The 16,454-nt window shown below is 42.3% G+C and overlaps 1 protein-coding gene across 1 annotated transcript in view; it reads right to left on the bottom strand.

The window, feature by feature from the left end:
• LMTK2 (lemur tyrosine kinase 2) overlaps positions 1–16,454 on the bottom strand; it is a 71,513-nt gene that overhangs the window by 25,842 nt on the left and 29,217 nt on the right. The window contains exons 4-6 of the mRNA XM_019512883.1: positions 14,120–14,193; positions 13,448–13,566; positions 12,379–12,466 (exon numbers count right to left, since the gene is read on the bottom strand). Coding sequence (XP_019368428.1) covers positions 12,379–12,466; positions 13,448–13,566; positions 14,120–14,193 — 281 coding nt within the window. The remainder of the gene's footprint in view (positions 1–12,378; positions 12,467–13,447; positions 13,567–14,119; positions 14,194–16,454) is intronic.

Here is a 16,454-nt window from a genome sequence, read left to right as displayed (position 1 = left end):
CAAATTAACTTTTCAGAGTGTTCCCATGTAACTACGCCCCAATTACTGCTGGTGCAAATTCTCTAATTCCAATGACAGCCCACTCATTTTGTTATACCCTCAAAATGCCAGACTGCACCCACCATTCTGCTGATCTACAGGCAGAATGGGCTGTACCTCCCTGCCAAATACCAAACTTCAATTATCAAATACCCTCTGTTTCTTCCCCAACAGAAGGACATATTTTACCGCTATTCAAACAGGACCTCCAAAGTATAATATTAATCTCCTTTTTGGCAGGTTACAATACTAACACAATAAGAATTTTAGCATCCAATTGAACTGTAATACCTACACTGCAACATAACATTTTGCAGTTCAATTGCAAGCAGAAAAAAATACATTTTTTAAAAATAAAAAGCATGAAATTACACTACAACTGTTAATTAATCCAGAGACCTGTTTGACAGTTATTTTAGAAATAGATCACAAACTCTTGCAGGAAAAAGAATTAAATACAAGTAAGCTTTTGTTTACAATTGTAGAGCTGCAAAGATTGTGGCCAAGTTTAAAAAAATAGAAATAAACAACAACAAAAAGTCTGTTTTCCCTTGACACAATTATTTCACTAACTTTGGTCTCCACTACCTTCAAACCATAGGATATGAATCACTAGGCTAAGCACGGAGTCACTGATCCATTTTAACTTGTGTTATAGGCAAATGGGAATGCATACAAATTCCTTAAGCCTAACATCCCAGAAGGTAGCTCTACCCTACTCCTCCTAACCATCCTATAGCTGGTCTCCAAAGCAGTAGGTAAGGATCAGAGTGTGGGTCTATACAAAGAGATACACTTGGACAACATGAGTTACCAGTTAGTAAGCATCCCCTTTCCTATATGATTTTACCTCTGCAAACCCATAAGACTAAAAACTCCTTAAGGAAATTGATGATGCAAATCAAACTCCATACAGCAGTACTAGAGGTTTCAGATCACTGCTACATCTGCAGCTTCTATCACTTGACCGAAAGAGGCCTTTAAAAGCCAGGAAACAGCTACTTTTTAGCATGGCTTGATGCAGTACCATCCATTTGGACTGCCTGCGCCATATTAGCATGATCTTTACATTTTTCTCAAAAGACAACAATAAGTAACTTAAGACTTTTCTAAATAACCAAGTTTTGCTTATGTAATAGCAAAGGAAATTCACAGTGTGCTACATCACCTCAGGATCACTGTGAAAATCAGGTGCTTTCATATCTTCTGTACCTTCCTCTGCTTTTGCTTTAAGATGTGGAAAAGTTCTGAGATTAAGGAACCCCGAACGGATTCAGAAGATCAAGAGAAGAGATTAAGCTCTCCAGAAACACCACGCAACACTAAGTTTCTTCTAGTTTATTGCACTAGCAAGATTCAGAGCAGGGCACAGACCAAAAGAAAATACCAAAAATTAAATCTCTCCCCAGTAAACCCTATACCACATCTATAGACCTGTTGATCGTGGGAACCAACGTCCTCTCTTGCAAGAGTTTTCACAGAAAGACAAAAGTTGGGTTTTGTTTTTGCTTGCAGTTAGAAAGCAGTCCAAGTTCTAGCAGGCATCATCCCATAGAATTTGTTTGGCAGTTTTGAAAAGGATTCAGATAAACTACTCCTTAAGTAGACAATAACAAAGAAAAAAGGACAAGAGTGAAGTTGTCTCAGAAATCATGGCAGCTAAAGAATATGCCCATTTCAAACTAACTGGAGATAAACAGTCTGTCTACAAAAAAAAAAAAAATATATCAAAAAGGAAGAGGGAAGGAAGATGACATCTCTTAGATCAGTGGTTTGTACCAGGACCCATTTGTAAACATCAATGGCCAGTCCCAACCCAGTGCTCCTTACTTCTGACCCACTGCCCCCAAGCCCTAGCCCAACAGGATATGGGGCTGGGGGGGACCCCAAGCAGCCCCTCACAGGCCAGAACTCTGCCAGCCTGCGAGGCAAAAGCCCCGGTTTCCCACATTTTTCTCCTTTAAAAGAAAATCCATTTTTAAAGTTTGTTTGTAACCCTTTCATATATTCTTGTGACCCACAGGTCGAGAATTGCTGTCTTGGATGATCAGAGAAGACGAGGCATGAACGCATTGGTGGAATGAATGCACACTAATTGCCTCATACTGTTCAAAAATGATTCTTTGGCCATGGGCTTAAGCACACGATTTTTACAGTGGATTCTGTGGAGAAACACCGAGTGAGCAAGCACGTGTGTAATTTAGCAGAGTAATATTTTTAACAAGTATTCCTCTAAGATTGTGAAAGAGCAGAGAAGTGGTATCTGAAAGGAAGTGTATACTTGCTTGTTATTTATCAAAGCATAACAAACGAGGTAGAAATAGCAAACTAACTTACAGATCAACAAAAGCCATACTTATTTAGCAAAACTTGCTTTAAATAATTGTGTTATAAAAAAGCCCAGTGTCTGCAAGTTAAAACATGCTGTCCAAATCTACTTTTACAACTGTAATCTAAATCTTGTTATTTGATTATACTGATGTAAAGCAATTAGAACAATCATGTTGCTCCTACTGCTGTTAAGTGATATATTAGGGTCTTATTACAATCTCTCCTGTCATGTTTTCAATTGGTGGTATTTGAAATGCTATATTTTCACCCAGCAGAATTCAAATTTAAGAACACTCTGAGGCTTTCTTCCTACTGCTTATATTCAGTTTTCTTTTAATTAGCCTGACAATATCAAATCTATCTGGATATGAGGGTAGGAGAAACAGAATAGAAGCAAAAAAGATAGAGGAGAGATATTTATCTTGCCAAGGAAACATATGGTCGCTAACATTAAGTTTCATAAAAATATCCAAGTGAAAAGTAGGCCCTGTTATAAAACTCATTTTCAAATGATACAACTGATTGGCTACAGAAACATGTCTAACAAGCACTGAGAACAGAATTACCTAACTGACTGTAGATGGCAGTAAGTACTAAAGTAACAGTCAGACTATCCTCTGTGAAATTGTTCTCATTCAAATGTGCCTGCAATGCATGAAGTGTTCCAATAGCCAAATTTAAAATATATTAGTGTGATAAGCCTCATATGTAATGAACTCAGTTACAGATATTTTATATTAAAAAAAAAAAAAAGATCGTTTTGTATAGGTCCTTTTTACAGAATTTTAAAAGATATTAAACCAGGGGTAGGCAACATTTTTTGGCCAGAGTGCCAAAAAACACAATGCCTACCTCGGAAGGTGCCAGAGTGCCGGCATGGTAGAAAAACAAAATGAGGGCAAGGGGTACATGGCAGGATATCCTGCTTGTGCCCCTTACCTCCCACCCAAAGCCCCTGCCCCGCAGTCCTACTGCCCCTACTGCTAGCCCAAGCTGGCTACAAACAGCTGCGCCGGGCTCATCACCTCTGTGCCGGGAGTGGGGTAGAGACAGGGGCTGCGCTGCCTCAGCCCCTGCCCCCACCGCCCGCTCTGAGGCACACCTGCACGCGCCGGTGCGAAGCTGATGCCAGAGACTGGTGCAGCTGTTTGGAGCCTCCCGGCTGCAGCCAGCCCCGGCTCTGGGGAGCTGCTGCCAGCCGGGATCCCAGGCTGCTTCCAGCTGTTAGCTGGGATGCTGCAAGCCCTGCTGGGAGCAGCCCAGGCTCTGTCGCTGGCAGCAGCTACCCGGAGCTGGGGCTGGCCACAGCGTGCTGAGCAAAATGGCCTCGCATGCCACGCTCGGCACCCGTGCCAGGGGTTGCCGACCCCTGGTCTAAACTAATTGCAGCAATTTGTCAAGGTAAAATTGACTATGAAAAAGATCAAATTCTCTTTATGCCCTCCATCACTGTTTATGTGACTGCGGTGTTCCTTTGTTTTGGGGGTTTTTTGACATTTAAGACATTCCCAACTTGTGGTTTTGTCATTCTGGGGTAACATATGCATGCTTCTTCATTTATTAACTAATCAAGCATTAAAAAATTCCAATTTTTCTCCTGTCAGTTCACAGTAAGTTCTATAACAATGAAGAATTTCAATTTCAGTGAGTGCTTCTATTTCATACTGCTGCAACAATAGTGGAGTCTGATGACAGTCTGAGAAACAGATCTCGGCATTTATCTACATTAAAGGGGATGGGGGAGATGACAAAAAAAACAGTCCTCACCTATTCTGAAACTCTACCAACAATAATCATTGTGGCTGTGTATAGCTATTTATTTCTAGCCATGACATTTTCCCCTTTCCCCTGTTCCTTGCATCATCCTGAGACTGCAGTGATCCTGGTCTAGGAAAGGTGTGGGGAATAACCACTGTTCCTGTCCTCCTGTTACTGGAGGGACTGGAGCAGGAGGGCAAAGCCCTTTCTTGCCTGTCACATCAGGGAGAAGCAGTTGGTTACTCCTTCCCTCCACTCAGAGTCCACAGGTAGGGTGGGCAAAATAAGGCCTGCAGGCTAGATCCAGCCCCCCAGGGCTCCTCCAAAAATAAATAAATAAAAATATTACCAACCTGCGGCTGCTCCTCTGAAAGCTGGCGGGAGGCACAGGCTTTCAGAGGTCACGTAGCGTTGGACCAGACGGGCTCCGTGCCTCCACTTCCATAGGGCTTCTGGCATTCCAGCTAGGAGCCCTATGTGGAAGCACGGAGTGCAATGGCATGCGACTGGACAGCTGGTGAGTGGGGGCAGTGCTGGGAGCCCTACATGGAGGCATGAAGCCAACCTGAACCAGCCCAGTGGCACACACTCCAGGCTGCAGTGCTGGGAGCCCCATGTGCTGGCATGGAGCCAACCTGGTCAGCCCGATAGTGCTTGGCTCACAGAAGGAGTGCTGGGAGCCACAAGTGGCAGCATGGAGCCTGCCCAGCCTGATGACGCATGGACCAGGAGCCACATGCCATCAGGCCAGACAGACTGGTTCCATGCCATCAAGTGGGGCTCTTGGCACTACAGCTAGGAGCATGCACCACTAGGCCAGGCTGGCTCTGGGCCGCCATGTGGGGCTCCTGGCACTGCACTAGAGTGCTGGAAGCCCCACACAGAAGCATGGAGCTAGCCTGGCTTGGCCCAATGGTGTGTGGCTCCCACCTGCAGTGCCACAAGCCCCGCATGCTAGCACAGAGCCAGCCCAGTCTGGTCCGAAGGCACGCACCAACAGGCTGGGACAGCTCCATGCTGCCATGTGCAACTCCCAGGACTCAGCCAGAGCTACATGCCACAGGGGGTGGGTTCTGCCCTGAGGGCCCACCACCTGCATCTGCATGTGCCATGGTGGGGAACTGGGCATGTGTCAGGGGGCCCCCACACCCACCCACAATGGTTTTAGGCTCATCTTAAAGGTTTAGTGGAGAGGACAGAACTTTATGGGATACCACAGAGATGCTTCTGAGGCAGAAGAACTCATCCCCCGAGTGTACTCTGAAAGACACTGTACCCAAGAGTGTAAATCCCAGCCAATTTAGGTGTAGAACCCCACCGAAAGGCAGCTCTCTGTAGTTTCAGACATAACTTCAGTATGACTCATTAGAATCCCCTACCTATTAGCAATATCTTACCTTATAATACCTTATAATTACAAATGGTCCAAAGTAGTTGAACAATGACACATATTTGCCTGCTGTAATTCTGCATGGCTACTACAGGTGTTCTTTTTTAAAGGGCAGATCCTCATGACAATTTTATGCGAGTCTGTGGAAAGCTATTAAGTCATATATTGCTTACCTGATGCTCTTTCTCTCCCCGCCACACCCCCACATCAAGCCTTTAGACATAATACATTAAGAACTTGTCCATTACTTCTCCTCAATGGAAGAAATTACTTTAGTTTCTACAGAAATGTTGTTTGTAACTGGGATGGAATACGATCCTCAGACAATTAATGTATGGCCTGCCATATGAAACAGTTTGAGAAACCCATATTAAAGACAGTTTTTAGAAAGAATGAGCCTACTAGCTAGCCCAAAGTTTCTGAAGTTGTCTTAAGACATGTTTAGCATCTAGCTTATATAGTTAGACAGACCATGGATATATAGCAGTCTGGCAAATTTTGGTTTGCAATAGATTTAGCAAAATATCTATTGGTAAAAAGTTGTTTTTTCTTTACTGCACACATTTTTCCTAGTCTGGAAGACACAAAAGTGTCAAGTGACAGTAACTGGGAAATAAAAGACAATAAAAAACACTTATCAGCACCTTCCCAAATGTCTAAGCTGTAGAGTATTGTAGGCAAATGCAGAACACTTCAAATAACTGTAGACTGCTGACTTCATCTATGCATGAAACACTAGGGCTCCGGCAAGAATTCCTCCAGAAGCAGAACGATAAGTCATGTCAACCTTGCAATACAAATACTACATCCACTTTAGAATAAGTTTCCTTTACTCATAATTTATGTCGTTCTATCACAGAATTTGCTGTGCTGACAAAAGATTGGCTGCAAAGAACTACATAATATATTAAAGTTAATAAGCCAGCTACCACTATTTATAACTTGGCATACTCCTATGATAGTAAATGTTACACCCTTAATGTAATTGTAGATTAGAAGACTGCACTAAAAATATCATGTAAACTACTACAGGATAATTTAAGAGAGTGCATGTTAAGCACATCACCTAGACTAACCATTTTAAAGAAACATTACCCACTTTATATTACCAAGTCAAACACTAGAACGCAATTTCTCTATCCAGCCACATCTGTGCAGTTCACAGGATTTTATCTCCCTCTCTCAATGTTCATCTCTGTAAAGAGGAGTGAAGTAAATTGATGACCACTGACTTAAGTGTACCACAGATAAACTAGATCAGAAACCAGAAGCAGTCTAGCTTCAGCAACATGGAGTGCCACATAGGCTAGTTTACCAGCTTTTAGGGTAGAGTGAGCCTATACATAACGTTATGCTGCTGTAGCTAGATTGTTTTTGGTACTCAGGCTAGCTTATGTGAAAATAGCTCAGATATTTCCACATTAGGCTTCAGTCTGCAATGCAGAGGTACCCAATTACAGCTTCTGTAACAAACTGGTCTGTTCCTTTAAGAGCCACTGGGTGTGTCTACATATGCAAGTGCTAGATGGTGGGTTTACTCTAAAGTAATTTACCCTAGACTAGTAAACCCACCCTGAGCAGGCATCTACATATGCAGGGAAGCAGGAGCAGATTTGCTGCTCATGGCAGCAGTCTGCTCCCACCCCTGCTGGCCTTGCTCTGCCCCCCTGCAGCAGCCAGAGGGAGCTCTAGGCTTCTCCTGGGTGCTAGCACCCAGGGGCTGGCAAGGAGCACAAGGCCAGGAGACAGCTGTCTCCTGACCGGGACATTGCTCCCTGCCCCCAGAAGCTGCCTGCTGCCGAGGCGGGCTCTGCTGCTGGAGCCCAGGCAAAGAATTTCCCCCTGCCCCAGCAGCAGGAGGAGCTCTTGGTCCTGGCTCCCCGACTGGGGGCAGGGGGCTTGGGAAGAGCTGCAGGGTTGGAGCAGGTCCCAGCCCCCTGCCCCAATCCACCAGTGGGGCAGCTAGCAGTGAGCTAGCTAGGGAATCCTTGCCAAGCCAGGGGCTCACTGCCCCACCAGCAGATTGAGGCAGGGGGCTGGGAGCCACCCCTCCCATGCCACGCACCTCGATCATGCAATCAGGGCATGGGGATGGGACCAACCTCTGACCGGGACAGTTCCCAGCCAGTCCTGGTCTGCACATACAGTCCAGAGTTGCCTAGGGACTACCTAAAATGGGACAGTCCCCACCCATGCACATGCAGACTTCCCTGCACAGCCCATAGCTGGCCAGGAACCGTCCTGGTCAGGGGCAGGTCCCAGCCAGCTCTAGGCTGGGGGAACACTCCCCGTTCGGGGAGTTCCCAGCCCCTGCTCCACAACTGCTGAGCAGGGGCTGGGAGTAAGAGGACATTGTCCCCACCCAGGCTCCAGTGATGGAGCCTGCCCCAGCAGCACGCATCTCCTGGAGGCAAGTAGTAATTTCCCGCCCCCTGCTTCCTGGAAGCAAATTTGCTCCCAGTCAGCTGTCTACACATGCTGTACTGCTCAGTAATTACTCCTGAGTAAATCTACTTGTATTTAAAGGTAGCAAACTTACTCAAGATTAGAGTAAATTATTGTCCAGTAAGCATCTGCATGTGTTGACAATAGTGCTCACCATGCAGTAATTTATTCTAATCTCAAGTAAAGCAACTAGCGTAGACACATCCAGCAAGTCAAAGAGACTTAGGGCTCACATACTTTGCAGAACAAACTTACAGCTGAAAGTTCTATGAATGGTAAGTTACTACCCACTTCTAGACAAGATGCTCATTTCAGATTGTATCCAAAAGCCTTATAGTCCCCTGCAGAGAGCTCTATTTCAATCCTTCCTTGCTAACAAATTCCCTAATCATGTGTTATTTAACCCAGATTGCATTTGTCAGAGATTAACACAAGGATTTATGTTCTGTTGATTTTAGTTTTATGCAGGTATTTCTGAAAATGCAACAAGATGAAGTTTATTTCATGATTATGTTGCTCTAAACAAAACAGCTGTCTACATTGCCTTGCACCGGACCAAGATGCATTGGGTCTAAAATCCCACACTTCACAAGCACTATTGCAGAATTGGTGGAAGCTTGACCAGTAGAGTATGAAAGGCCCAGGTCCTCTGAAACTCCTCCATGCTCTCAGCAACAGCCAGCATAGGAGAAAATTCAGAATCTGCCACCTTTCCCAATCTCCCCATTTATTTACCAGAAATCAAACTTGTACCTATCATGCCAGCAACAGCAGCAGATATCAAAAACATTATCCAAACTTGAGTCCTCTTTGGGCTGTATCCTCTCCAACCACAGTACTCCCAACCTTGCTGCCTTTCCTTTTACCCACTTTCACTGTCATCTCTATCGCTCCTTCCTTCCTTACGCCAATATTACTAATCTATTTTACAATCTTCCTCTCTGAACCACCCACCCATACAAAAAAAGAAAAAATATCAAGCAAGGAACATGTGCAGTACCATTAGCTTAACTCATGTTTTCGCTTTTAACTTTACCTCCTCCTCCATATCAGAATGTCTGTGCTTAAAACTAAACTCTTCAAGTATCTATGATGCTCTCTTTGTCCATCTAGCACCAAATACACTTGTGCACTTAATAAATGCAGTATCTGAATAGGAAGATTCATCCCCTACACATCAAATTTAGGGAGAAAGACAAATATTGTTACATTTTCTGAATTTCAACATTTGTCTGGAAAAAATATAAAGTTTACAGCAAAAACACTTATTTCCCATGCCAATAAGATTATCTAATTGCATTCAAAATTATGAAAGCTACTTCTTTTGCTGTCAAACTTAAAGACCCCAATTAAAGTAAAATGTATTTTGCTCTCCTAAGTAAAATCCTTTTCTGGATTACTCTGCAGGATCATGACAACTTCTGGCATTAACTGTTATATATGTCAAATCAAATGAATATGAAAATATAATTCTGCATGAAGGCAAGTAGGGCAATCTTTACATTTGGAGACCGAGTAATTTTAAAGTAGCATTACATTATTTAGCTACTTGAAGTCCTGGTTAAGTGATTAGATTTGTATCTATTAACATAAGAAATGTAAAATACTACTTTTTCCAAAGTTTTAAAGCTTGAGAGGCAGGGCTATGTGAATGGAAACTATTGGATTTCAACACTTTGAAAAACTAAGCTACCTAAGTAGATTCTTAATATTAGGAACAAACTTCTCAAAATCCTGGCCCAACAAGATAATTGATTTTGATTAGGACTTAAAGAATCTCACTATGAAAAAGCTCAAATCATTTTCCTATAAAGTGAAAAGGTGACTGACAGAACCTCTCTCATTTAATTGACTACATTAAAACTTAAGCAGTGAGAAGCAGTGATTCACACTAGTCACTTGCATCTACAGCTTAACTGATGTTTTCTATTAGAGAACTAAAAAGTTCACACTTGTATTCTAATCTAAATTACTTCAGTTTGACTATAAGCACACATGTGACCTGCACCACAAAGGAAAACTTTCAGGGAAATAAGTCTGTAATGACGACTGGTTAAAAAAATTAAATAAAATAAATGAATAAATGAGTGAATAAAATAAATAATCTAAGAGGTTTCTTTCTGGAAGATTTTTTTTGCATCAGTTACATACAACTATGAGCTCACTTCAGTATTCAGAAATTCTGGAAACAAACTCTGCTTTAAGTAACCTTTCAAGGCAGTCCTTTAAAAGCTAGTTGTACAGCTAGTCTTTAAATTTGTTCAGCTATGTATTTTTTCCAAATATTGTGTTATATAAAATAGAGCACCACCTACAGTTAAGATCACCTGACACTTTCAAATATAAACACCCTGTTTTCTGTTTTGTTTTTGCCAGATTTTAATTGAGAGCTAAATTTTTCCATCCTGAGACATCTGCTTCAGGATGAAATTCTCTGGAAAGTTTTAGCTTAAGCAATTCAGTCATTTCCAAAATCAGGTTTTAAGAAAAATGTTTTTTCCCCTGTGTTTAAAAGCATTTACTACTATTTGGTTTTCTAGATCCACTACAGCAGGGGTGTCAAACTTCTGGTCCATGGAGCCATATGATCTGGTCTATGGGTCTCAAGACAGATCCCATGTGCTGCATGAGGCATGTGCTTCACCCCAGCACCACACATGCTCCACGCAGCACAGGGGGTAGGGTCGGGGCACATACTGAATGTGACATCCATGCCAGATAGGCTGAGCACACTGGCTCCAGGGCTGGGCTGGTTGGGTCACACTGGAGCCAGCACACAAGGCTGATCTGGCACAGCAAACACCCTGTGCTGGCCCATAGGAGCACAGATGCAAAGTTGTTAAAGGGCAGTACCCTAGTACAAGTTATTTTTTGTAATCTTAAAAAAAAAAAACAACTATCTAGTGAACCAAATTATTACCCTGTGAAACATCTCATTTCACAGGTGTTCAACAATTGATTCTGGCAGCTAAATTCTTTGAAGCTGGACCATGAAGCACAGAAAATCTCCTTGCAGTTCCTATGAAAGAAACAGATGGTACATACACCACCTTACCAGAGACTGAGTATACACTACCAGAGCTTATAAGGGCTGAGCTGGATTTTTCGTATAATTGCTGTTTCCAGTCCCTATGGGCTGTTGTGGCACCAAATGCACAAAATGATTCCTGTGGTCTCAATATTTCTACTGCTGTCTAGACAGTATGGAGGAAAAAAGAGGGAATTAGAGAAAGGGAGATTTATAGGGTTGAAGACGGGATAGAAGCAGGAACAAAGGCCTGTAGAAGACAACAGTAGAATAGGGGAAGAAGCAAAGTAGACTACACAGAAGCTAGGGGAAGGTGAACAGAAGGATCTAACTATTAGAGAACATGTCCATACAGACCCTAGAATTAATCCCAGTGTTCCTGGTCGCAACATTTCTTTGCAGTCTAGCAAAAAGCTGTGAACCACCTGATGAAAAAGCCAAACATCTCCACCTGCTTCTAGTGGCACATCCACATAGAAGATAACAGCCTCTTACTGCTAACAGTTACTTTAATTCCATAATGGGATTTCTAGAATAGGGTTCTGTTTATTTGTGCTTTCAACCATAATATTTCTAATAAAACTCTGTAAATAAAGCTTAAGAGTTCTGAAGACCTGCAAAAGTCAGGAAATACAAAATAAAAGTTGCCTGAACAACTTTAACGTGGCCCTTTCCAGCACATGCATTATGGCACATTCTTTATTCCACAACAATGTATTCCCCGCAAGCCCTTACCACATTCCATACACAGAACTTTGTCATATACTAATAACTATTGTACAAAATGATAAATTATTTTCCTCTTCAGAAAGTCCCAAAGGGGGTAAATGTTAAAATTACAAAAGTTATAATAAAAAATAAGTAAATAAAAATAGTTTGTGAACATTTGTTCACCAGAGCACCCCAAGGGATGACAAGGTCAAACAGTTATAAACTCCAGCAAGACCGTTTCAGGCTGGACATAAGGAAGAATTTCTTCACTGTATGAGCCCCCAAGGTCTAAAACCTGCATCAGAGGTGGTTCAAGCACCTACATTGAACACCTTCAAGAGTAAATTGGATGCTTATCTTGCTGCGATCCTGTGACCCCAGCTGACTCCCTGCCCTTCCGGCAGGGGGCTGGACTTGATGATCTTCCAAGGTCCCTTCCAGCCCTAATGTCTATGAAATCTATGAAAAATCATTTTTCTGGGTTGCTGTACTGTTTTCAGCAAAAGTTTCCTCTCTAAAAATACCTACATGAATATTTAAGACATATTTCCAAAACAGACATATTGTCTCGCCAACCAAGTCAAAAATACAATTTTTAGTAAGTACACTAGCAAAAAATATTCTTTTCTGAATATAAGCTCTTAATTTTACTATTTTCACTATTAAGCCTACTTACCAAGTCACAGAACTCAAACACCAACAGATAAGGGACAGCTTCTACACATTGCCCAATGCACTGGACAACATTCGGATGGTGAAGAACACTATAATAAAAAAACACCAAGTATTATTTAAGTCAGGACAACTGCTACATATATCAATAGATAAGAACAGAGGGGGACAACCTGTAACATGCCACAAGTGGCACATGCAACCTCTGTGTGGCAAGTGGCTGACTGGGATGGGGACATGCATCATAAGAGCAGACAATGCAGGAAGCAAAAAGCAGAGCATCAGATCAAGCAAGACGAATACAGCAGGAAACAAAAAACAGAGCAGCAGATTGCACAAGGGAAGGGAATTTGGAGTGGTACTGGGAGAGGGCATGGAGCCAATTTACAATATCCTGAAAAGGTCTGCATATTAAAACACTATATATGAAATATTGCCTACAAATAATTTTATCACAACTCATGGCATTGTGTTTCTCTAAGTCCCAGCTCCTGGAAGCAAGTAATTACATGAAAATCTTAGCATTCAATTTAGAAAGGTAAGTTCCTAGCCCTCCTAACTGGAGGAAAATTTGATAATGCAAGCCAAGTGTACTCAACAACAGCATCTAATATTCGAACACATATCACTCTTGTATACTGCTTTGAGAGTTTGGATGTCAACAGTGGACATTCTGAACATTTACAGCAGTATATATGTTGTAAGATATGCCTCCTGCTTTCTCAGGACATAAAAGTCAGCGCTGTCAATTATCTCTGTATTCCTGCCAGAAGTGCAAAAACATTTTTGAGGCACCCTACAGTTAAAAAAAACAAACAAAAAAAATGAAAAACAACCAAATGCCATGGAAGGAGGGAGACTTGGGAGGACTGATTTAATTTTTGATCACTTAGTACTAGATTTAAAATACGTATTATTTTTATTTCTCAAAGTTCCATGAATTAATTTAAATCATCATCCTGATAAAGAGGTAAATATTATAAAAGAGAAACAGTACAGTTTTCCACAGTTAAATATAGTCTTAATAACATACACTATAATGGCAAATTACTCAGTTATGGGACAATACTTACCAGTAAGCCTCTCCATTTCTTAAAAACTGTTCTTGCTCCTTGGAACCCGCACTTGCCTTTAATTCCTTCACTATTACTCTTGCTACACTAGTTCCTGTGTAGATCTCCCCAAGCAGGACCTGGAAAAAAAGAAAAATGTTCTATAACAAAGACTGAATCACAGATAAAAATAAAGTCTCTCAATTGCAACAAAGAAAAACAGGAATGTAAGCATATGACAAAATATGTTTTATGGATTTTTATTTTTTGGCAAAGAAATCAACGCTTTCATAATTATGCTTCCACTGCTACGAAACTGAGTATTCTGACTAGCAACATTAGTCTTCCATTATTTAAAAGTACATAAACTCTATAAGATACAAAATTTGAGTTCCGATGCTTAATTTTTTTTTCAGAAGCAGCTAAAATTGAACAATTTATGAGCTCTACTAAACTGAAGTTAGTGACCATTTAAGTGATAAGTTCTGTTAAACAGCACTGTAATTACATTAAAATAGTAATCAGACCTAACAAAGTGCAAGCCACAGCAATATAAATTTAATCTCAGTTGAAAATGTCCTTGTTGTATTACTACTTTAAAACAGCATGATTTTACAGAACATGCAGGTCTTTACTTAAATCAGAAATAAAATCCAAATTGCAGAACTACAATATTAAAGAAGATCTTTTCACCTTTCCAAACCAGCCATTTCCAATTTCTTGGATATAGTTTAGACTCTGTCGTGCAACTTGAGACTTTGATCCCACTGTTATACACACAACAAAAACAAAAACACAACACACATCAAGCCAGTCAAATGGCTAAAATTATCTATTGCAATTGAAAAAAATAACGCAAGATCCTACAATAATTTATTTTTAATCCTAACAACACCATCAATAATTACAGTATTTTACAGCAATGCAAAGCGCACACATACTGGTAAACATATACAATGGAAGTATTAAGTTAAACAAAGCAAACCTTGTAACAAAATAAAACAAAGAAAGGAAGTCCAGGGGGGCACTACTTCAGTTTAGACTTCTAAATAGACTAGATTAGACACTGATCTTAAATCTGAAAAACCTGTTCATAATAATAATAAATGTTATGAATGACATGTAAACCTTTTTTTTAAAAAACATATTCAAATACAGTGCAGATGAAAAGGTAACAACTAGTTGGATTTGCCTTTTCCTGCTTCCAGCACATACACTTATATTACAAAGTACAGTAAAATATATTTAAAAATCTAGGTGCACAGCCTATCATAGCAGATTCATGACTTCCACAAGCCCTGACTTTTTTTTTTTTTTAGAAAAATTTGACGGAGGACTTGGTGTCTGCAGTACAGAACGGTGGTCTCTTCAGTTTTAAAAGGTATGCTCACTAAGAATGGGGAAGGACACCTCAGGAGAGAATAATCAAGTGCAAAATCTATATTTCTAAAGATGTTTTCATTTTTTAAGGTTGAAAAAACTTTTCATAACTGGAAATTTAACAGCTAGTGCTAGTCTCCTAATACTGGAGACATCACCAATGCATCTACAACTAAGATTTCCCAGCTGCAGAAGAATACTGAATTAACTAGTCTTGTCAGTAAGGGTGCACCAAAAAAGATTTTCTTGACTGATACCAACAGCTGATTATTAAGCAACCATATCAGCCAATACCAATCCGATAATCAATTTACAGGAATGCAGTCGGGCAGCGTGGAGAGCAGCACCCTGCAGGTCAGTCTGTGGAGGGATAGGGGCAGATCAAGACCCCCCCCACAGTGAGGGAGGGAATGGGGCAGGGGCTGAGGCTGGGGGCGCTGCCCAGCCAGGGCAGCGAATGAGACATGGGGCTGGGGTGGGTAGTGGGACACAGCCACAGCCAGTTTGTCCAGGGGATCAGTGTCCTGGCACTTAAAGGTGGCAGGCGCACTTGAATTAAAGCTCATCAACTGAGCTTCAGTTCAAGCACTGCTGACACCATTTAAGCGCCAGGACACTATTAAACAGAGTGGAGCCAAGTGCACATCGCTGTGGGCCTGGGGCTAATCTGCTCTGCTGCCTTTGCCCCAGGAGCCCCATGCCAGCCACACGTTCCCTGCCCAGCAGAAGGGGGCACAACTTGCAACCCCGCTACTGTGGGGCAGGCAGGGAGCACGCAATTGGTGCAGGTCTCTGAGAAAAAGGCAACAGAGCAGAGAACCCCACGCAGGGGAGGTTTGGGGAGCCTATAGCCACCCCAAAATTCAATTAGCGCACACCCCTGGTAGCCACCCCTCCTAGCACTGTCACCACCACCCACCTACCCCACACAGCTGATCCCATCCCACTCCCAGCCCCTCCACTGGGAAGAGGCTGGCACCACCCCAGCCTCAAGCCCACAGCAAGCACCTGCATCTACCCCATGCACAAATCTGAAGGGGCACATGCCCTCCCCATGCCTCCCCCATGGGAGCGCAGAGCCTCTGCCCCCCTCTAGCTCCCTATACGCCCTGGAAGAGCCATGCCCCACGGCACCATTCCGCTCCCCACCCTGGGTCCGATTCACCATCCTGGTTGGGCTGTACCCCCAGCCCCACTCCTTCCCTCACTGTGGGGGCCTCGATCTGCCCCACCCCAATGCCTCTTCCCCTCCACAGACTTACCTGAAGGACACTGCTCTCCATACTGCCCGCCTGCATTCCTGGCCGCGTGCACAAGTGCAGCTGCACGCATGCACACATCATCCAGGGGCCCCAGCTAGAAGGCATATTATATTTATCGGTGACACTATCAGCTACACTGGCCAAAAAAAAAGCCAATAGCCAATAATGTTAATTTTCCTTCTAATGGCACCAATATACTAGTGCACCTCTACTTGTCAGTTTTCACTTCTTTTCAAAATCCTGTTCTGCTGCTGAGAAAAAGTAAAAGCAGCAGTAACAGCACCCCTCAACCTGTGCAGCTGAAAGTTGGGGGGGGGGGGGTTTTTTTTTTTTTTTTTTTTAAAGGTGACTACATCTATTAAACTACATGTAATTCTTTGAGAAGT

Source organism: Gavialis gangeticus, unplaced genomic scaffold (assembly GCF_001723915.1).
Source record: "Gavialis gangeticus isolate Ggan-Ray unplaced genomic scaffold, GavGan_comp1, whole genome shotgun sequence".
In the NCBI taxonomy this organism is placed as follows: Eukaryota; Metazoa; Chordata; order Crocodylia; family Gavialidae; genus Gavialis; species Gavialis gangeticus.
The sequence above is the reverse complement of the archived record's forward strand: the minus strand, read 5'-3'. Positions and strand labels throughout refer to the sequence as shown.